Source organism: Jaculus jaculus, chromosome 5 (assembly GCF_020740685.1).
Source record: "Jaculus jaculus isolate mJacJac1 chromosome 5, mJacJac1.mat.Y.cur, whole genome shotgun sequence".
In the NCBI taxonomy this organism is placed as follows: domain Eukaryota; kingdom Metazoa; phylum Chordata; class Mammalia; order Rodentia; family Dipodidae; genus Jaculus; species Jaculus jaculus.
In genome coordinates this window covers 78932774-78955160 of record NC_059106.1, presented here as the reverse complement: position 1 = coordinate 78955160, position 22387 = coordinate 78932774, and the positions used below count along the sequence as shown (strand labels likewise).

General features: G+C 45.7%; 1 protein-coding gene across 2 annotated transcripts in view; it reads left to right on the top strand.

The window, feature by feature from the left end:
* Nucleotides 1–22035, top strand: part of Ctps1 (CTP synthase 1) — a 34292-nt gene extending 12257 nt beyond the window's left edge. For both annotated transcript variants that reach the window (XM_045150834.1, XM_045150835.1), the window contains exons 6-19: nt 366–449; nt 1127–1207; nt 4966–5117; nt 6735–6867; nt 8772–8860; nt 10299–10393; nt 11883–11945; nt 14447–14490; nt 15525–15621; nt 17066–17121; nt 17207–17303; nt 18667–18811; nt 19347–19437; nt 21170–22035. In XM_045150834.1, the coding sequence (XP_045006769.1) occupies nt 366–449; nt 1127–1207; nt 4966–5117; nt 6735–6867; nt 8772–8860; nt 10299–10393; nt 11883–11945; nt 14447–14490; nt 15525–15621; nt 17066–17121; nt 17207–17303; nt 18667–18811; nt 19347–19431 (1221 nt within the window). In that variant the 3' untranslated portion in view covers nt 19432–19437; nt 21170–22035. The remainder of the gene's footprint in view (nt 1–365; nt 450–1126; nt 1208–4965; nt 5118–6734; nt 6868–8771; nt 8861–10298; nt 10394–11882; nt 11946–14446; nt 14491–15524; nt 15622–17065; nt 17122–17206; nt 17304–18666; nt 18812–19346; nt 19438–21169) is intronic.
* Nucleotides 22036–22387: the final 352 nt, after the last annotated feature.

Here is a 22387-nt window from a genome sequence, read left to right as displayed (position 1 = left end):
GAAAGCCGGAGCAGCCGGACATGCCTCAAACTAAGTGTCAGGAAGTAGCAATAAAGCATAACAGAAGAATGGATTAAAGGTCACATGGGCTGGGGATAGAGGTCAGTAGTAACCCTTGTTATTATGGATGAGAACCCCTCCACCATAGATTAGTAAATAAAGCCATTGTAGGGTTTAGAGAGATGAGGCCATAGAACTATTAGACTCTAACTTATATGCATGTGTAACTCCAATAAAAATAAAAGCTGAATTATACAAATGATCAGATATTCAATGTTGAGGCTTATGGACAAGTTAAGCTTGGAATTTCTTTGTCAAAAAAAAAAAAACAACCTTTTTTTTTTTAACCCCCTTTTGTTAAACAGCCAAGTTCAACAGGGGAACAGAAGACAAAGCCTACCCAGAACAGTGTTCGGGAGCTTAGAGGGCTCGGGCTCTCCCCTGACCTGGTAAGATTTCCTGATTTCAGTGTCCTTCCCCATACCTAACTAAATCACTCTCCATGACAGGAGGATCTTTGTCTTGTCAGCCAGTTTTCATGGTAATTGATGGTGGAGGAAATAGTTGAATGCTGCTTTTTGTTTCTTTATTTTGAATACTTATTTATTTAAGAGAGAGAGAGAGAATCCAGGACCTCCAGCCACTGCAAATGAACTCCAGATGCATGTGCCACCTTGTGCATCTGGCTTATGTGGGTCCTAGGGAATCAAACCTGGGTCCTTGGGCTTTATAGGCAAGCTCCTTAACCGGTAAGCCATCTCTCCAGCTCTAGTTGAATGCTTTGAATGGGGCTGCAATGAACAAGATGTTCTTACTGGTATGTGGAGGTCTTGCACTTCTGTGACTTATTTCCCCCCCCCCCCCATACCAAGAACATTTATGGAGGAGAAAAAACTGCCTTTGTAGTTCATCCTGTCTATTCCTGCCATCCTTTCATCCTGCACTTAGGATTTAGGAATTTTGGTTTTGAAAACAGGTGGTGAAGTTTTCATAGATAATGTGTATTGTGCTGAAAGCAGGCATTTTGTTCATCTTTCTGATGTATCTGTCTTCAGTCCAGCTGGGGAAAAGCCCAGCTTTGTAACCATTCCCTCTACCTTCATATTTTTGTTTTCTTTACTCTTAGGTGGTATGCAGGTGCTCAAATCCTCTTGACACATCTGTGAAAGAGAAAATATCAATGTTCTGTCATGTGGAACCTGAACAAGTAAGAGATTCTACCTCTATGGAAATGGTTGCTTGCTTTTAATTGCCTGAAGCCCTCTACCATGACTATTTCACAAGGCCTGTTGTTTTTTTCCCTCCCTTCCCCCCCCTCTCCCTTCCTTCCTTTCTTTATTTTTATTTATTTGGCAGAGGGAGGAAAGGGAGAGAGAGAATGGGCATGCCAGGGCCTCTAGCCACTGCAAACGAACTCCACATGCATGCTCCCCTTTGTGCGTCTGGCTAACCTGGATACTGGGGAATCGAACCTGAGTCCTTTGTCTTTGTAGGCAAACGCCTTAACTGCTAAGCCATCCCCCCAGCCTGTTAATTTCTTTTTTCTTTTTCTTTTTTAAGCTTTATTTATTTGCAAGTAGAGAAAGAGAGAGAGACACACACACATAATGGTGTGCCAGGGCATCTAGCCAATGCAAGCAAATTCCAGATGCATGTGCCTTTGTGCATCTGGCTTTATGTGGGTACTAGGGAATCAAACTCAGGGCATTAGGATTTGCAGGCAAGTGCCTTAACAACTGAGCCATCTCTCCAGCCCCCTGTTGTTATTTCATAAGTAGAGACTGACTGCCCCTTAATTGCTGAAATACATCTTTATTTATTTTTTTTTAATTTTGTTTATTTATTTATTTGAGAGCGACAGACACAGAGAGAAAGACAGATAGAGGGAGAGAGAGGGAATGGGTGCACCAGGGCTTCCAGCCTCTGCAAACGAACTCCAGACGCGTGCGCCCCCTTGTGCATCTGGCTAACATGGGACCTGGGGAACCGAGCCTTGAACCGGGGTCCTTAGGCCCTACAGGCAAGCGCTTAACCGCTAAGCCATCTCTCCAGCCCTGAAATACATCTTTAATTCTTCTCCACTCCCTACTTATTCTTTATGCTCCAGGCAGAGTGGCTTTCTGCTCCTCATTGTCTCACTTTTTTTTTAATTAATTAATTAATTAATTAATTTTTTTTTTTTTTTTGAGGTAGGGTCTCACTCTAGCCCAGGCTGACCTGGAATTCACTATGTAGTCTCAGGGTGGCCTCGAATTTACGGCAATCCTCCTTCCTCTGCCTCCCTAGTGCTGGGATTAAAGGCGTGCGCCACCACGCCCGGCATTGTCTCACTTTTCTTTCTGGGAAACCCAGGGCCTTGCACATTCTAGGCAAGTTACTCTATCACTGAGCTGTTCCCAATCCTTAGTTCTTTTTTTTTTTTTTGGTTTTCTGAGGTAGGGTCTCACTCTAGCCCAGGCTGACCTGGAATTCACTCTGTATTCTCAGGGTGGCCTCAAACTCACCGTGATCTTCTTATCTCTGCCTCCCGAGTGCTGAGATTAAAGGCGTGTGCCACCATATCCAGCTCCAAACCTTAATTTTTTTTTTGTTTTTTGTTTTTTTGAGGTAGGGTCTCACTCTAGCCCAGGCTGACCTGGAATTCACTAGGGAGTCTCAGGGTGGCCTTGAACTCAAGGCAATCCTACCTCTGCCTCCCAAGTGCTGGGATTAAAGGTGTGCACCCATCACGCCTGGCCACCCCTTAATTTTTTGAGAGAGGGTTTTGTTATGTAGCCCAGGCTAGCTTGAAAGGTCCAGGCTTGCAGCCACGATCCTTCCTGGTACGGGGGAGTATAGGTGTGTACTACCAACCAGCCTGGCTGTTGCTCTACTTTTGTACTTGCTCATTTCTGTCAAGAACATGGTCCTTCTCCCTGTTGGCCTGTCAGTCTCCTTTTCAGGGTTTAATTAGGACATAGTACTGTCTGAGCTTTACTCACAACCTCCTTAACTCTCAGGGCTAATTACTTCCTTCTCTGGGCTGTCTGTATGTCTCACACATGCTGGTGGTGAGCAGTTTTTTGTTTCAGTGAGCCATATTCTCAGCACTTTTTATTTTTAAAATTTATTGGGCCGGAGAGATGGCTTAGCAGTTCAGGTGCTTGCCTGCAAAGCCTAATGACCCATGTGTGACTAACCAGATCCCACATGCACAAAAGCCAAATGCACAAGGATGAGGCAAGCACAAGGTCGCACATGCCCACTAGGTGGCGAAAGCGTCAGGAGTTTGATTGCACTGGCTGAGGCACTGGTGTACCGATTGTGTGTGTGTGTGTGTTGCTCTAAAAAATTAAAAAGTAAAAAATTAAAAAAAATATTTCCCAACAGACTGGCTTTTGTTGTTTTCTGCTTTTTTGGGGGGGGCGGGGCAGGGCTTTTCTTTTAATGTGAGAAAGTGAAAGAGAGAGAGAACTGGTACACCAGGGCCCTCAGCCACTATAATCAAGCTCCAGTTGTGTGTGTGCCACCTAGTGCCTATGTGCGACCTGGAGAGTTGAGCCTGGGTCCTTAGGCTTTGCAGGCAAGCACCTTAACTGCTAAGACATCTCTTCAGGCCTTTCAAAAAAGTTTTTTTTTTTTGTTTTTGTTTTTCAAGGCAGGGTCTTGCTTCAGAACAGGCTGACCTGGGTTTCACTCAGTAGTCAATAGTACTATTAGTCAGTAGTACTACTCAGTAATAGTTCAAGGGTGGCCTTGAACTCATGCAGTCCTACCTCTGACTCCCACATGCTGGGATTAAAGGCGCGTGCCACCATGCCCTGCCTTTTAAAGTTTATTTATTTTATTGTAGAGAGAGACAGAAAAAAAAATATTTTATTAACTTTATTTCAGAGACAGAAAGAGAAATAGGCAGATACAGAGAGAGATTGGGCATGCCTGGGCCTCGGCCACTGTAAACAAATTCCAGATTTAAGGGCCACCTTGTACATCTGGTTTACTTGGGTCCTTTGGCTTCATAGGCAAATGCCGTAACCTCTAAGCCATTTCTGCGGCCCATCCTCAGCCCCTTTTTAATTTATTTATTTGAGAGCGACAGAGAGAGAGAGAGAGAGACAGACAGACAGACAGGGACAGAGAATGGGTGCGCCAGGGCTTCCAGCCACTGCAAATGAACTCCAGACGCGTGCGCCCCCTTGTGCATCTGGCTAACGTGTCCTGGGGAATCGAGCCTCAAACTGGGGTCCTTAGGCTTCACAGCTCAGCCCTTTTTTAAAGTCTTTGTGTGTGTCTTACTTGGATGTCATGGTATGTGCCACAGTTTGCACATGAAGGTCAGAGGATAACTAGGTCCCTCTTCTCACTTTTCCACCTTGCTTGAGGCAGGGTCTTTTATTTGCTGCTGTGTATGACTGGCTGGCCGGCCTGCAAGCTTTCAGTAATTCTCCTGTTTCCATAGTAGGTGTGCTGGGATTATATATAATTTGGCTTTATGATTCTAGGGATCCAAACTTAGGTAGCAAGTGCTTTACCCACTAAGCCATTTCTCCAGCCCTTACATGTACGTTATTAATAACAGCTTAGTCTCAAATATTCTATTCCTTTTGAATCAGTTTTGAAAATGTATCTTTTTCTTAAAATTGCCCCTTTTTTAAAATACATATTTGTGGTTTTTAATTTTTATTTATTTATTATTAGAGATGGGGGGGGAGAGATAGAGAGTGAGTGAGAATGGGCACACCCAGGTCTCTAGCCACTGCAAACAAACTCCAGACGCATGCACCACCATGTGCATCTGGCTTACATGGGACCTGGAGAATTGAACCTGGGTCCTTAGGCTTTGCAGGCAAATGCCTTAACTACTAAGCCATCTCTCTAGCCCGAGACATTTTTTAAGGTTACCTAGCTAGTAGGAGGCTTTATGTATACTTACCAGTTACTTGCTAACTGTTAAATCACTTGCTTCTTTAAAAAAAAACAAAACAGGTGATCTGTGTCCATGATGTCTCATCCATCTACCGGGTCCCCCTGTTGTTAGAAGAGCAAGGTGTTGTAGACTATTTTCTTCGGAGACTGGACCTTCCTATTGAGAGGCAATCACGAAAAATGCTGATGAAGTGGAAAGAGATGGCAGACAGGTTTGCCTCCTCATAAGTACCTGGGCATTCTCACTCACCTTATTTCTCTTTTCTACTGGCTCAAGGAATTCAATCATGTTGTAACATGCCAGCATTTCTGTCTTCAACTTGTGTTAGAGAGGCCTTTGTAGTAAAAGGTGCTCAGAAGGCTAAGATAGGAGTCATCCTCTCACAGCATAGAGGAGAAGGTCCTGGCAGGGCCTGGCCAGTTCCCAGGCCTCTAGGCATCGAGTTCAGATCATAGCACTCTGCCACCTTGGTCTCTACAAACAGGCAGTCAGTGGTGGCGTGTATTCCCATGTAATTGCTATGCTGGGAACAAGCCATGCACTCCATACTGGAAAGGGCTCAGCAGGGAGGCACTGTTGCCGCCTTGTGAATTTTCATTTGTAAGATCCTTACTTGTGCCTCATCGCAGAGAGCACCTAGTGTTTCTAGTTGATCAAGTCAGCAGTGTGAGCACATGCACGGGGAGCACGAGTTCATGGCTCTGTGGGAACAGTTTTCATTTTGACAGTTTCCATGTGGACATCTTATATGTCCATTACAGGTAGCTACTAAAATGCCATGTAGTTTTATGGTCCTTTTTTCATCAAACATGAAACATTATGGTCTGTTACTAGTATGCTTTACATTGAAAAAAAAGTACTTTGTTTTTTGGGGTTTTTTTTTGCTTTTTCGAGGTAAGGTCTTGCTGTATCCCAGGCTGACCTGGAATTCACTCAGGGTGGCCTTGAACTCATGGTGATCCTCCTATGTCTGCTTCCCAAGTGCTGGGATTAAAGGCATGCATCACCATGCCTGTTTTTTCCTTTTCGAGGTAGAGTCTCACTCTAGCCCAGCTGACCTGGAATTCACTATGTAGTATCAAGCTGGCCTTGAACTCATGTTGATTCTCCTACTTCTGCTTCCCAGGTGCTGGGATTAAAGGCCACAATGCCCGTCAGTGTTTTTGGGTTTTTGAAGTAGGGTCTCACTGTAGCCCAGGCTGATCTGAAATGCACTATGTTTTCTCTGGGTGGCCTTGAACTCATGGCAGTCCTCCTACCTCTGCCTCCCAAGTACTGGGATTAAAGACGTGTGCCACCATGCCTGGCAAAAAATTTTTTAGTAAGATGGGTTTTTCAATTTTGAATATCCCTTTTTCTTTTTCTTTTTTTGTTTTTGTTTTGGTTTTTTGAGGTAGGGTCTCACTCTAGCCCAGGCTGACCTGAAATTCACTAAGGAGTCTCAGGGTGGCCTTGAACTCATGGCAATCCTCCTACCTCTGCCTCCTGAGTGCTGGGATATAGGCGTGCGCCACCATGACCAGCTGAATATCCCTTTTTCACATATTGTCTGTTCAGGCCTTTTGTTTTGTTTGACTCTTTAGGATGGGAACAAAAAATTATAGCAAATTTGTGTGAGATTTTTGAAAAAGTTCCTATGGAATAGTTTCTGAAATCCTACTTTCTTTTTAAAGCCTGCCTTACTGATCTGAAAACTGGTCTTTACTGCTCTGTGCTATTCATTTTCATTGTAATTTTTCCTAGGCAAATTTCCTTTCCTTGCAAAAGTACTTTTGGGCTCATGATGATACTCACACCCCAGGTAATTTTCTTGACCTTTCTTTTCTAGATATGATCGCTTACTTGAGACCTGCTCAATTGCCCTTGTGGGGAAGTACACCAAATTCTCAGACTCATATGCCTCTGTCATAAAAGCTCTAGAACATTCTGCATTAGCCATCAACCACAAACTGGAAATCAAGGTAAGGAGGGGTGGTGCAGTACAACCAAAGGGTGAGTGGAAGCAGCTGTGTGCTTGCAGTTGCTGCCTGCGTATCATCTTACGGTTTTGGACGTCTGGATTTTTTTCTTTTTCTTTTTTAAACTTATTTATTTGAGAGAGAGAGAATGGGCACGCCAGGGCCTCCAGCTGCTGCAAATGAACTCCAGGTGCAGGTGCCACCTGTGCCTATGACTTTTTGTAGGTATTGGAGAATCAAATCAGTTTCCTTTGGCTTTGCAGGCAAGCACCTTAACTGCTAAGCTATCTCTCCAGCCCCTGGATTTCTTTCGTTGGGATTAGAAAGGTTTGTTTCTTCTACGCCTGGCTTTGAGAAACCACTAGGCTATTTTCCAGAAAGGGAGGGAAGTGATGGTGAGTGTAGAGGTTGGTATACTTGGTGCTTGGATCTGAGCGGGAGGGCCTGGTAGGCAGAGGCATAGTGCGTAGATAAACGGCACTGCCTGGAAACCTTTCCCAAAAGCTGTGTGAAGTGGTACGCACATGTAATCCCAACACCGGGAGGTGGAGGCAGGAGGAATGGGTTTAAGGCTGGGGCTGGAGAGATGGCTTAGCAGTTAAGACACTTGCCTGCAAAGCCAAAGAACCCAGGTAACTCCCCAGTACCCACGTGAGCCCGATGCACAAGGTGGCACATGCCTCTGGAGTTCATTTGCAGTGTGTCCCCATTCTGTCTTTCTCTTTCTGCCTCCTTCTCTCTCTCTCTCTCAAATTAATAAGTAAAATATTTTAAAACAACAAAAATAGTCTGGTAGTTTCATATGAAGGTAGATCTACTGACCATGCAGCTTCACATTTACTCAAGAGAAATGAATATATTCACCAAAGATTTTTATGCAAATGGACACATTATTCACAACAGTCCAAGTCTGTAAGCAACCCAAAATGAAGCTCTACAACAGACAAAACTAATGATGTGAACTCCAATGTCATGAAATCCTAGAAGAGACAGAATTGGCTCTGGCTGGGGTTATCTGGAGTAGAAGGCAAAGAAGGAACTGTGCAGATAGTGAAAGGTGGCGTGCTTTGGGGTAATGTTACTTGGTGTCAATTTGGGGCATGTTATACCCTCATTAGGAATGTTGGGCAAATATGCTGAAAATACTTATAGTTTATTGTATGTCAATTATACTTTGATACAGATTAAGAAAGGAAAAAATAAACCTCAAAACTAAAAACCTGGGTGGAAATGGCCTGGGGAGAGTCATTTGAACAGAGAACACGAGACTCCTAGTGGCTTAGGTGTGCAAGGTCCTAAGAAGACCACTCATGGAATCAGTGGAGCTACATTTGGAAGTTAAATGATTTGAAGGGGACTCCCTACTTTAAAAATATTCCATAAAGATTTAAATTATTAACAAGTTTAAATATGTTGTTACCTTAGAACCAAAATGAAGGGAGATGGAGCATTGATAATGTTACTTAAAAGTTGTAAATGTGTTGGGGCTAGACAGATAACTTAGCAGTTACGGTGCTTGCCTGCAAAGTCAAAGGACCAAGTTTTTATTTCCCAGGACCACGTAAACCTGATGCATCAGGTGGTACATGCATCTGTAGTTTGTCTACAGCGGCTAAAGGCCCTGGTACACCAGTTCTTTCTCTGTCTGCCTCTTTCTGTCGTTTTCAACTAAAAAAAAAAAAATTTTTTTTTAAAGTTGTATTTTTGGCCGGGTGTTGTGGTACACACCTTTAATCCCAGCAGAGGTAGGGGGATCGCCGTGAATTTGAGGCCAGTCTGAAAATACAGAGTGAATTCCAGATTAGCCTGGACTAGAGTGAGACCCTACCTCAACCCCCCCCCCAAAAAAAAAGTTATATTTGTGGTTGGAATCACCAATTGCTTCTTCTGCCCTCCTGGTGCCCTAGTATATAGACTCCACAGACCTGGAGCCCAGCACCCTGCAAGAGGAGCCTGTCCGCTACCACGAAGCATGGCAGAAGCTCTGTAGTGCTCAGTAAGTGGTGTTCTCTTGTGGTAGTGTTTGCATGCGTGAACATGGGCCTGTTCTTGTGCCAAAACAGATAATCTGCTTGCTACAGTGTCTTCATTACTAGACTGCCTAGTGTATGGTTTAAGATGTACAGAAACAGCTTTCTGGGGGCTGTGGTGATGGCTCAGCTGAGCACACTGCAAGCACAGAACCTGAGTTTGGATTTCAAGCATCCATGTACATGCTGGATATATTTGTGGGTCTGTACTCAGGGTGGAGACAGTTCGCTCTCTAGGACAAGCTAGCTCACTAAATGTGAGCTGTAGATTCATTGAGAGACTGTCATAGGGCAGAGACTGACAGGATATCCAACATTGACCTGGCCTCCACACACACATACGAACAACAGCACAACAGTCATGCATATGACACACACCAAAAAATGTTTAATGCCCCAGCTTACCAGTGCAATTTCATCTGAAGAAAATCTGTTATGTTATTCATAACATTAGCTATGTACATCTAATTATGAGGCCTATGTAAAGACTTTTTCTGGGGCTGGGGAAGATAGCTCAGTAGATGAAACACTTGCCACACAAGCCTAAAGGGTCAGTGGAGTTGCATGAGTTGATTTTGTTAGTCATTGTTAGTATTTTTGTGGTTCTGAGGGTCAAACCCAGTGCCGTGTGCAGGTTAGGCTAGTGCTCTAGCACTGAGCTGCACCCTCCTCTTAGCAGCTACTAGTTATAATAGTGAAGAATGAGTGAGCAGTTTGCTGCACTGGAGTGCCTGATGTTACAGGCTCCACAACTGCTGCCGAAATGCTCGGTCATTGTGGTCTGCTGCTGAGGTGGAAAGGTCCTTCTCAGATTAGTAGAGTACTAAAATCAGGAGGGAAAATAAACTTTGTATTAATATAACTTAAAAGTTAGGAACCAAGCCAGGTGTGGTGGCGCACGCCTTTAATCCCAGCACTTGGGAGGCAGAGGTAGGAGGATCGCCGTGAGTTCGAGGCCATCCTGAGACTCCATAGTGAATTCCAGGTCAGCCTGGGCTAGAGTGAGACCTACCTCAAAAACCAAAAAAAAAAAAAAAAAAAGAAAAAAAAGTTAGGAACCAGAGCTAAGCCTAGTGTCATGCCTATAGTCTCAGCACTTGAGTCTGAGGCAAGAGGTGAGCTTGAAGCCAGGCCTTGTCTCAAGAAAAGTTAGGAACAAAGTGCTTTGGGCAAGTGCAGTAGCAGTATCAGTAGCAACACACTGTGCCGTAGGTTCTGTTTGGACCTTCTGTGTTTGCAGTGTTCACATGCACAGAGCACCAGCAGTTTTTAAATAACCACCCCTGGCTAGCTGCATGTGTCCAGTACGTGGCAGCAGTGTCATGGCAGTGTCTGCTTTAGTGTTCTGACAGCTGGGTAAGTGGAAAAGGGACTCATTTACCTATGGTTTGTTGTCTTGTGCAGTGGAGTGCTGGTTCCAGGAGGATTTGGTGTTCGAGGAACAGAAGGAAAAATTCAAGCAATTGCCTGGGCTCGGAAACAGAAAAAACCTTTCTTGGGTGAGGAGCTATGCTGTGTCCCTTCACTCTTAAGTAGAAAAGGTGCCCAGGGTGTAACTAAGGTAGGATGACAGTGAAACAAGACATGCATTTTTTTTTTTTTTTTATGGTTTTTTGAGGTAGGGTCTCACTCTGGCGCAGGCTGACCTGGAATTCACTATGTAGTCTCAGGGTGGCCTTGAACTCTCGGAGATCCTCCTACCTCTGCCTCCCGAGTGCTGGGATTAAAGGCGTGCGCCACCACGCCTGGCTAAGACATGCATTTTTTAAAAGTATTTTATTTATTTATTTGACAGAGGAAGAGAGAGAGACAGAGAGACAGAGAGAATGGGCATGCCAGGGCCTCCAGCCACTGCAAACAAACTCCAGATACATGTGCCCCCTTGTGCATCTGGATAACGTGGGTCCTGGTGAATTGAACCTGGGCCCTTTGCCTTTGTAGTCAAATGCCTTAACTGCTAAGCAATCCCTCCAGCCCAAAACATGCAGAGTTTTTAGAGAAGAGCGTAAGTGGAAGCATTTTTGGTTCAATTGGGAAGAAATTCAGACTGTGTATATGGAAAGTTTATGGGCTACATTTAGATGACATGGAATTTTTTAATATATATTTTTTATTAACAACTTCCATGATTATAAAAAATACCCATGGTAATACCCTCCCCCACCCACTTACCCTTTGAAACTCCATTCTCCATCATACCCCTCCCCCATCAGTCTCTCTTTTGACGAGGAAGACATGGAATTTTGAGAGAATGAACTGTTGGCTAAGACAGTCTGTTTGCAATGCATGTTAGATTGGGTTTATATCCTACTTACTTGGCATACCAGCCACTAACTGGCCAAAGTGACTTCGAATGTCTTCTGAAGCTGTAGATTTTAGCTTGTAAATGAGAACTTAATAAGAGAGAATTAAAAAACTGGAATCTTGTCTCTCTCATTGGGTAACTTTTCAACACCTGGAATCTTTAGTGTTGCAGTCAGGTTCACATTGCTGACAAAAACCCTAACCCAACCAAGAGCAGTTTTTTTGGGGAAAAAAGGATTTATTTTGGCTTATAGACTAGGGGAAGCTCCGCGATGGCAGGGGATGACATGATCAGAGGGTAGACATCACCCTCTGACCAACATCAGGTGGACAACAGAAACAGGAGGGTGTGCCAAGTTCTGGCAAGGGGACACTGGGTATAACACTCATAAACCTGCCCCCCAGAACAGTGCCTCCAGGAGGCATTAATTTCCAAATCTCTATCATCTGGGAATCTAGCATTCAGAAGACCTAAGTTTATGGGGGACACCTGAATCAAATCTCCACACTTAGACTTAGTTTTTAAGTCAGTATAGGGTAAAGCATGGGAGTAGGGCTGCTTGCTTGCTGTAGGAAGTCAGCAGGGTATGATTGCCCTCAGGACATGGACCTTGGCAGGCTGAGGGGAAGTGTGGGAGCTGCCTTCTCAGTGAAACTTCACATGCTTTTCTCTCTCCCTGGAAGGCGTGTGTTTAGGAATGCAGCTGGCAGTGGTTGAATTTTCAAGAAATGTTCTGGGATGGCAAGGTAAGTGTGTTTGGAAACAGATTCTTGCCTAGTTGTTCCTTGGAGGGTGTGACAGCCATTGGGTGCTGGTGGTTGGGAGCTGTGAGCAAGATGCCTGCTTTCTTAGTACCTCTCAGTGTGCAATAAAGCATGCGGCTGGTGCACGGGAGTGTCACATATTCCTTCATCCAAGACATTTCCTGTTTTCTGATTTTTCACTTTGATCACTGTGGTTACCACCCAGATAGTGCCTTAAAACATGGGCTCTGGGACTGTCAGTCTTAGACTCAGGTTCTGGCCTTGCTATTTTCTGTGGGTGATTTCAGGCATGTTACTTGGTCTTTCTGGGCTTCTGTTGTTTTTGGTTTTTGGAGGCAGGGTCTCACTGCAACTCAGGCTGACCTGGAATTCACTCTGTAGTCTCAGGGTGGCCTCGAACTCATGGTGATCCTCCTACGTCTGCCTCCTGAGTGCTGGGATTAAAGGTGTGTGCCACCACGCCCAGCATAAATGTGTAGCTCAGGCTGGCCTTGAGCTCCTGTGATCCTCCAGCCTCTGCCCCTTCAGCAAGATCCTACTGGTGGCAGGCACCACAACTGGCTTTTTTTCCCTCCATAAAATAGATGTCAAAATGCTTCCCACTTCACATAGCTGTAAATAAGGTGAAATAACATATGCGAATAGTTCTTGGGTGGGAAATGTTCAAATATATGCCTACTCTGGACTACTGTGGCATTCTAGTCCACAGCTCACAGGCTTCCAACACAATGATTCGTCACTTTTCAGGTTACTGTGGGAGACTCAGCCAGGTTAGTTGAGTTGCTGCTCCACATTGTGTATCTAGGCTCATTCACTCCTGCCTGGTTCAGCAGTGCCCTTAGCCTAGTGAGGACATCAAGTTGATGTCTTCTACTTGGTGGTGCATCATTTATTAATTCAGCTCAAACATCTTTGCACATGGTGGCCAGCTTACTTCCAAAATGGCAGACTCACTGGGCAAACACTTGACAGACTTGCCAGTGTATCACTGCCTAAAGCAAGTCACATGGGCAAGCCTGGCGTCTGTGGGAGGGGTCCCTATGGCTTAGATAATGGGAGTGGTTAATGGAGTGACAGTAGAAGAGTGTTCCAGCTGTAATTCAAGTACTAGGCAAGTCCTAGGTTGGCTGTAAAAGGAAGCAGGTAGTGAAAACAGCCTGGCTCGTGCAGTGCCATTGCTTCTTCAGCAGCCCTGGGACCGTGGCCCAGTGGATTAGGCAGCTTGCTTCTTAGTTCTGGCAAGGACTGCCTACCTACTAGGGCTCCTTGGATGGGCAGGTGACCTGGGAAAGTGCCTACCCTTGACAGAGAGAGACAGACCAGGTCTGGTTTGGGCCTGGGAGGGAAGCACTATCTCACATTCACACAGAAAGCCAACAAGCAGTGCCAGGAGCTTATCCTTTATCCTTTTGTCTTTGCTTATTGTTAGTAAGCTTGGTAAAGGATAGAAAGATTGTTTATGTTAAAATCAGTTAATCTCATCCCATAGACTTAGGTTGAAGCAAGAGGATCACAAGTTAGAGGCCTGCCTGGGGTACAGGACCAGTTCCACGACAGCCTGGACAACATAACATAGCAAGGCCTTTCTCAAAATAGAAATCAAAGGGGGAGGTGGGGAGAGTCCCATTGGGGAACAACACTTAATGTGCAAGCCTGATGCCCTGAGTTTGGATCTCCAGAACCCACGTAAAGTTGCATGCACGAGTGAGCATGTGTAATCTCAGCCCTCCTATGGCAGACTGAGAAGTGGAGATAGGAAAGAAAATTTCAGAAGCTCGTAGCTACCCTGGTGTGTGCAGTGGTGGACAAGAGACCCTGCCAAAGCAGATGGTAGGACTGACACCTGAAGTTGTCTTCTGAGCTTCACATGCATCACGTGTTTGCTACTGTGCACGCACGCGTGCACACACACAAAAACAGGCTAGAATGAAGCATAGTTAATGTAGTGATTGGCTGAGACACTTAAGTAGGCAACATATTGAATGTTGAGGAGAAATGAAAATAAAAGAAAGTTAGATGGTCTAGTTCTTGTTTGCTTTGGAGAGAGAATCTGAGATGTGAAAAAGTTAAAACAGTGTAGGAACTGCCATTAGGACACATTATCTAAAATAAGTGCTGGTTTTGTGGTCTGTTTTTTGGTTTTTCGATTTTTCGAGGCAGGGTCTCACTCTGGCTCAGGCTGACCTGGAATTCACTATGTAGTCTCAGGGTGGCCTCGAACTCACGGCGATCCTCCTACCTCTGCCTCCCGAGTGCTGGGATTAAAGGCGTGCGCCACCACGCCCGGCCTTGTGGTCTGTTTTGTATAGTTTAATTTCCTACCATATTAAAGAGTTGAGTCACTTGTGTTTGTATGTTCAATACTGTCTTAAGAATGCTGTCCCTGGTTTTCTAAACATTTGACTTTCAGTTAAGAGTTGGTCATGATTGAGGGCTTAAGTAACCAGTTTTGTTTATAACTATTTTCATAACTAATTTTTCAGATGCCAATTCTACAGAGTTTGATCCTAAGACCAGTCATCCTGTGGTGAGTGGAGTGTTTGAACCTGCTGGGGCTTAACGAGGTAAAGGGTGTCTGTGACACAAATGATGGTAGAATGGCAGTGAGACCACGTGGTTGTTTCCACAGAACACTGAGGCCTTGGACTCTAGGTCCTGTACTCTTAGACCTCTTGTCCCCCAGCTCCCACAGCCCTTTACAAATGGTCCCCATAGGAAGTGTGAGCACAGGAACTTCCTCCATGCCAGCTGCTTTTCTCGCCAGTTTGTATTTACCTCTTAACATTACCCCAGTGACAGTTCAGAAAGGTAGGCGGGACCTGATGAAAAAGCTGCCAGGGAAGGGTGGTAGGGAGGAGCGCTTTCCCAGACTGGCACACCTGAGACATTGCCTGAACAGCCTGTCACTACTGACACACACTCAGAGGAGAGACAGTGCTTTTCTTCATCTCTGAGTCCCCAGTCCATATGTCTAGGCTTTTTTTTTTCTCCCAGTATTCTATAAATGCTAAGTAGCTACTGTGTACTAGGGACCTATTCTTGTCACCAAGGACAACTAAGACAACAGTATGAGAACATAGAAGGGGACAAAGCTATTGAGTTCATCCACTTAGCATCAATACGTTTGCTGACATGAAGTTGAACTTGTGGAATAGAGCAGAGTGGAGGGAGCGGACATATGGAAGATCTTGAGATCACCAAGTGCTCAGGAGTGCTGGGCAGGGAGGTCAGCTGCAGCATCCCCTTTCAACTGAGTGCTGACACTATACCCTTTGTGTCAGGCCCAGGGAACCTGCATTTCATTACACAGTTTTGTGTCTCTGCTATGGTACCAGTCGTTCTCCCATTTTTGTCTTAACAGGCCAGTAGGCTAGAGCAGGGACAGCACCCTGAGGGCAGGGTGAAGGGTTGGATCCCTGCCCGGGAGTATAATGATGGCTGGGAGGTGGTTTCTTGCGACAGCATCTTGCAGGAAGTGCTTCACATTGGAAAGCAAAGGAGGTCTGGTGTCTACAGGAAGCACAGTTTGGAAGTCCACGTTTGTTTTCTGAATATCTCCAGGTCGTAGACATGCCAGAACACAACCCTGGACAGATGGGCGGAACCATGAGGCTGGGCAAGAGGAGAACCCTGTTCCAGACCAAGAACTCAGTCATGAGTAAGCTGCCTCAGGCCGGCCTTTGGCCTGTCCGTCCAGGGCGCATGTGTTAGGGTGGTGCTACAGCTCCAAAGAGCCCGGCCAGCAGTCCTTGGTTTTGCGGTTCTTTCCTCTTACTAATTCTTGTTAGTGTACATTGTGCTGGCCAGAGGAGCAGTGCGGGCCTTAGGTCACTGGCAGCACATCTGAGTCCTGGGGTGCAAGTGCCTCAGCAAGACAGTTAAGTTCGTTGTAATATGTAAGTTAAACTATGTGAGATTTGGTGGGTTTTGCTCAACAAAAATGGCAATTTCAAACTGGGCGTGGTGGTGCCCACCTTTAATCCTAGTACTCGGGAGGCAGAGGTAGGAGGCTGCTGTGAGTTTGGTCATCCTGAGGATACAAAGTGAATTCTAGGTCAGCCTGGACTACAGTGAGACCCTACCTTGAACTCCCCCCCCCCCCAAATAAAAAAGAAAAGGCAATTTCATACGATTCAGTCTAAATAGTTTTTATCCTAACAAATAATGACGGATGCTAAAGACTTAGGAAAATTGGGGGAGGAAGATCATTCATACAATTTCTCTGGGATTAGAGAGATGTCCAGTGGATAAGTACTTGCTGCTCTAGCTGGAGACCCCAGGTTAAAAGCCAGAAGCCATGGCAGGCTTCTGTTATCCCAGCATGCTGTCTGTCACTGATGGCAAGATGGAAAGCAGAGACAAGAGGATTTCCTGGAAGCCCATAGAAGCCCAGCAGAATGAGGATCCAGAGTAAGGTACTCTGACTCAAGTGAGGTAGACAGGCAAGGACCAACACGGAAGTCGTCCTCTGGCCTCCACATGTGTTCTGTGGCACAAGTGGATGCACACTCACATAGGAATGCATGCACACACATGCAGGTGAATAATAACATTATTCTAAGTGGATAATAATAACAACAAATTACTCTTCCCACTGGGAACATTGTCTTTCTAACCATTGGCAAAGGTGCTGGTTGGGGGGTTCCATGGCAAACTAGTTTGAGAGTCATCTGAATGCCAGTCTTCAAGTCCTCCAGTCTCCTAGGCCTGAGTCAGTAAGTACCCTATTTGCATACACAGCGCCTGTTCATCATAGCCACCAAGCACTAACTGACCTTTCCTAAACTGTGGCTTGACTGCATGTCCTCAGAGGTGTCTTTCACCCTGAACTACCTCCTTTTCTCCTGCTGCTCTCATGAGCTGGCTTTTGGTAGGCTGGCTCCCAGCAGCACAGTGCTTGACACTTTGGTGGAGCTGCCACATGCTGAGGGAGGTGGCAGGCCTGTTCTGCTTAGTTTATGCAGATTGTATTGTATCAAGAGCAGGCAGTGGTGGCAGGCGATGGTTACGTAGATGATACAAAGTGAATTGGGAATGCAGTGCAGCTATGAATAGGCTCTTTGTGAAATCACAAGTGTTAGATCCAACCTGGGATTTTGCAGGGAAACTCTACGGTGACATAGACTACTTGGAAGAGAGACACCGCCACCGATTCGAGGTGAGGATGGGAGCCTGTTCCTTTCTGTTACTCTGCACACGCAGTGATAGAGAGGCCAGCACAGTGAGTCTTCCTGCTTCACCAGGTGAATCCAGTCTTGAAAAAGTGCTTGGAGGAGCAAGGTTTGAAGTTTGTTGGCCAAGACGTTGAAGGTCAAAGGATGGAAATTGTGGAGTTGGAAGGTGAGTACTGGGCAGTGGCATACTCTCTCTCTTTTAACGTGTGTGTGTGTGTGTGTGTGTGTGAGAGAGAGAGAGAGAGAGAATGAATTAGTGCACCAGTGCCTCCAGCCACTGCAGTTGAACTCTGGATGCATGCACCACCTTGTGCACATGTGCAACCTTGTGCTCTGCAGTACCCAGAGAGTCTAGACTTCACCAGCAAGTGCCTTAACTGCTAAGCTATCTCTCCAGCACCCCCACTTTTTAAAAAATGGTAAAACGTCAGTAAAATGTAAGGAATACATGTTACCTAGGTGTGGTGACGCATACCTTTAATTTCAGTACTCAGGAGGTTGAGGCAGGGTGATCATGAGTTCTAGACCATATCTAGAGCCTGACTTAGAAAGAGGGGCTGGAGAGATGGTTCAAGTGGTTAAAGGAACTTGCTTGCAAAGCCTGACAACCCAGGTTCAGTTCCCCAGTATCTACATAAAGCCAGATGCACAAAGTGACACATGTGTTTGGAGTTTATTTGCAGTGGCAGGAAGCCCTGGCTTCCTCATATACACTGTCTGTTTCTCTTTTCCTCCCTCTTTTTGTTTTCTCTCTCTCTCTCAAGTAAATAAAAAATAATTATAAAAAGAAAGGGAGGGAAGGAAGAAGGTGTTGGTGGAAGTGGGAAGCAGCACTATGTAGGGGGGGGCTGCACCTCTTTTCATCTCTTGCATGAACTTTGGCCTCAACCTATGTAGACCATAGGAGACAGGACGAGGCTGGAGCAGATCCCTCTGTGGGAAGGGACCACAGTACTGGGGAAAGGGGCTCAGCTAGCTCATGCCTGGGTTTTCTTTTCTTTTCTTTTTTTTTTTTTTGAAGTAGAGTATCACTCTGGTCTAGGCTGACCTGGAATTCACTATGGAGTCTCAGGGTGGCCTTGAACTCATGGCGATCCTCCTACCTCTGCCTCCCAAGTGCTGGGATTAAAGGCGTGTGCCACCACGCCCGGCTCATGCCTGGGTTTTTTTTTTTTTTTTAATTTATTTATTTGAGAGAGACAGACACAGAGAGAAAGACAGGTAGAGGGAGAGAGAGAGAATGGGCGCGCCAGGGCTTCCAGCCTCTGCAAACGAACTCCAGATGTGTGCGCCCCCTTGTGCATCTGGCTAACGTGGGACCTGGGGAACCGAGCCTCGAACCAGGGTCCTTAGGCTTCACAGGCAAGCGCTTAACCGCTAAGCCATCTCTCCAGCCCCTGGGTTTTCTTTACCTGGTTGCAAATAATGGCATTACTCTCCAATACTTGCAGGGTATATGTAAGACTTTCTTTTCCTCTAATACACTTGGCGCACAGTGCACATTACTGGCCTTTGAATTTCTGTTTCAGATCACCCTTTCTTTGTTGGGGTCCAGTACCACCCCGAGTTCCTGTCCAGGCCTATCAAGCCCTCTCCACCCTACTTTGGCCTACTCCTGGCCTCTGTGGGGCGGCTCCCGCATTACCTCCAGAAAGGCTGCCGGCTTTCTCCCAGGTGAACACTGCTTCTGATACCAATTTCTGGGCTTCTGTCCTGGAAGCAGGGGTCAGTGAGGCACGTCCACAGAGCCAGGACTGGGTGTCCGTGCTCTCCTCACATTGCTGGGGAGGTTCCACTCTTAACTAAGGTTTTCTTGGACTGCTCTCGTATATTGTTCAGGTTTCCTCCTTGTAGTGTCTGGGTCTGGTGATGATGCTCAGAGGGCAGATGATGCCCTGGTCCATGTTAAGGGGGTTGAGTTTCCACAGTCGAGTGGACTTACTCTCTATTGCACCCTTTATCTACTTAGCATGCGAAGATGAAGTATGTGGGGTGGTAACTCTTGTACCCAGAGGAGAGAAATTCTCTATGGCCTCTGCTAAATATAGTATGTATATATATAGTATAGATTTCTTATACTATTAGATTTCTATAGTATAGATTTCTTGTTTGTGTGGGCACATGTCCCTGTAATGGTGGCTATAAAAATAGGAAGTAAAGTGGGTTTTTGGTAGGCAGGAGATAAATATTAACCTTCTGAATTCTACAGGGACACTTACAGTGACAGAAGTGGGAGCAGCTCCCCCGACTCTGAAATCACAGAGCTGAAGTTTCCATCAATAAATCATGACTGATCCCTAGTAAGTAGTATTTGCAATCTTTAATTAAAAGAAAATTGCCGGGTGTGGTGGCGCACACCTTTAATCCCAGCAGAGGTAGGAGGACCACCATGAGTTCAAGGCCACCCTGAGACTACACAATGAATTCCAGGTCAGCCTGAGCTAGAGTGAGACTCTACCTCAGAAAACAAAACAAAAAAAAAAAAAGAAAAAGAAAAAGAAATTGGTGGGCTGGAGAGATGGTCAGTAATTAAGGCACTTGCCTGCAAATCCTAATGACCTAGGTTCAATTCCCAGTACTCATAAAAAGCTAGATGCACAAAATGGTGCACACATCTAGAGTTTGTTTGCAGTGGCTAAAGGCCCTGGCATGCCCACTCACTCTTTCTCCTTAAAGATAAATAAAAGATTTAAAAAAAAAGAAAAAGGAAGAGCTGCTGGGCGTGGTGCATGCCTTTAATCTCTGCACTGGGGAAGCAGAGGTAGGAGGATCGCCATGAATTAAAGGCTACCCTGAGAGACTCCTTAGTGAATTCCAGGTCAGCCTGGGCTAGAGTGAGACCCTACCTTGGGGGGGTAGGGGGAGTAAAGGAAAGGAGGAAGGAAAGAAAGGAAGTTGGTGATTACATTGGAATTGTAGGAATATCATGAAACATTAGTGCTAAAGATTTTTTCTACTGGAGAATTGAACTAGTCAGGTCAGTGGGCCACCCTCTTCCTAGTCACCTGCCCTGCTCTGAGCACTGTGGTGGACTATGTGCAGGTGCCGATCTGAGCAGTTGGGGAGCTGATTTTTAGGCCCTGTTTAGAGATACGAGCTTGGAGCCCCTGAGGGAGGTGGGCAGGCATGGCAGTACGGCATGCCATTTCACAGCTCTAGCTCTCATCAGGAAGTGCTTCAGACTCACATGCTTGAGTGTAGCTTGCTGTCGATGGCTGCTGCTTCCAGAAGTCCTGCCAAATTCAAATCATCCTAGAGCAGATTTGAATGTGTCTTTTTTGTGGCAGGGTATGCAAATTTCTAATTACGCAAACCACAGGCAGTCCGAGAGCTGTGAAAGTCATTTACTGAGTAGACTGTGCTGGCAAAAATGCAGATTGTGCTGGAGAGGGTGTCAGAAAATGAGGATCTATAAGGAGAGCTGGGACTATGAGTCAGATGAGATGGTGTCCCAAGACTCAGATGGACAGCTTTCCCTAGATCCCATATACCCAGCACGCATCTCTAGGGACGTCCGTGTTGACCTGTGCTGGTTTGATTCTGCGATCATCTGACTGGTCACCTTTCTGCCTTGGTGACTGATCCCCTGCTGTGTGAGGACCTTAGATGTGGGTGTGCAGGAGAAGTCGGCACCAGAAAGGGGGGTTTGCTTTGCCAGGGAGGAGGGTATGACACAGGTACACTTGGTAACCTACCCAGGGAGTTTGCTGTAAGATGTTGGCCAGTGTAAGGAATTGATGTAGAGGGAAAAAAACAAAACAAAACAAAACAAAACATGGAGGATTGTGCCAGCCATGATGAGACCTACCTGTCAGCAGCCAGAGCATGAGCTGCTGGTTCTGTGGACAGAGTGCTTGCATCTGGTTGAGACACAGTGGTCTCTGAGGCCTTAAATGGATGGCTCCTTGGGAATTGCAAGTGTAACTTCCAGTTACATCGTCCTCCTGTTCTTCTATGGAAATGGCATCATTCCCTGTGGCAGTTGACTTTCTCCATTAATATTCTCTTCCTCTCTTTCTTTCTCTTAAACAGGGATGATTCTTCAAGAAAGCTTTCAACTTTGATAAGAGTTTACAGCTTTGATTTTACACTCAGCTTTTGACACTTCCTTTAAATTATGTTTTTATTGAGATTATTTTATTATGGGGAAAGGTATTTGGAAAACTTTGTCACTTGCATGTCCCATCATTTATACTGGCTTCTTTGACACGTTGACTGTTGCCATGACACTTGACACTCTACTCTGTGGTTTGAGTTTCTGAGATAGGAAGCCGGACTGACTGGGAACTGCTGATAGCCAGAGGTAAGCGGGCCATCAACACCTTGTTTCTCAAACTACCTCGCATCGCATCGCCAGTGGATTTGAGTGCGTTGCCTGGTGATTTTCCTTGGGTTTTCTGGGGCCTTACAGTGCCCAGTGCCATGTGGACTTACGCAGCTAGTGCTGGTGCCTGGGGGCATTGCCATATAGAGCAGTGTGATTCCACCCAAAATTTCAGTGCTGCTCAATGTAGGGGATTCTCGGTGCCAGCTGGGGCAGGTCCTCATCCAAGGGGATGTCCAGTTTGATGCCACATGAAATGACAGGCTGTCTCTGAAGTCTGGCTCAAAGACCCTGTGCCTCTGGCTATGCTTCCTGTTCCTGGGCCTGGGGACACTCCTTGCATCAAGGGGTCACTTAAAAACAAGGGATCTTTGGGGAAGTTGTCTCTAAAACCCTCTGGTGTGCACTTGGCTCTGCCTTGAGGGTGCTCTTTGTTCCAGAATGGTGTTACTACAGTTGAAATGCAATATGAAAAGTTATTTTCTTAATATGGCACAGTAATAGGCATGGCTGTGTGCTTGCCCTATTCTGGCTGGATGTAGTATTACTCTTAAATAAATAATGGAGAACCAGAGGTGTGCTTAATTCCTGCTTCTCTTTATGTTACTGGCTGGGGGCACCTATGTGTGGTCACTGACCTGTGGTGCCAGGGCTTTTCCAGGAGCACAGTGACCAGTGAGCCACCTGATGCTTTGTTTAGAAATAAGAAACAAGATTATATGTCTGGGTGTGAGGCCATAGGGTAACCCTGGGTCATTTCTCTGGTGTCATCAGCGTTTCTGAGATGGTGTCTCTCACTGTCCTGGAACTCAGCATTTCTGCTAGACTGGCCTGCCATCGAGACCCAGGATCTGCTTGTCTCTGTCTTCCCAGTACTAGGATTCCAAGCTTGTGCCATCACACATCACACCTGGTTTTTTGTTTTT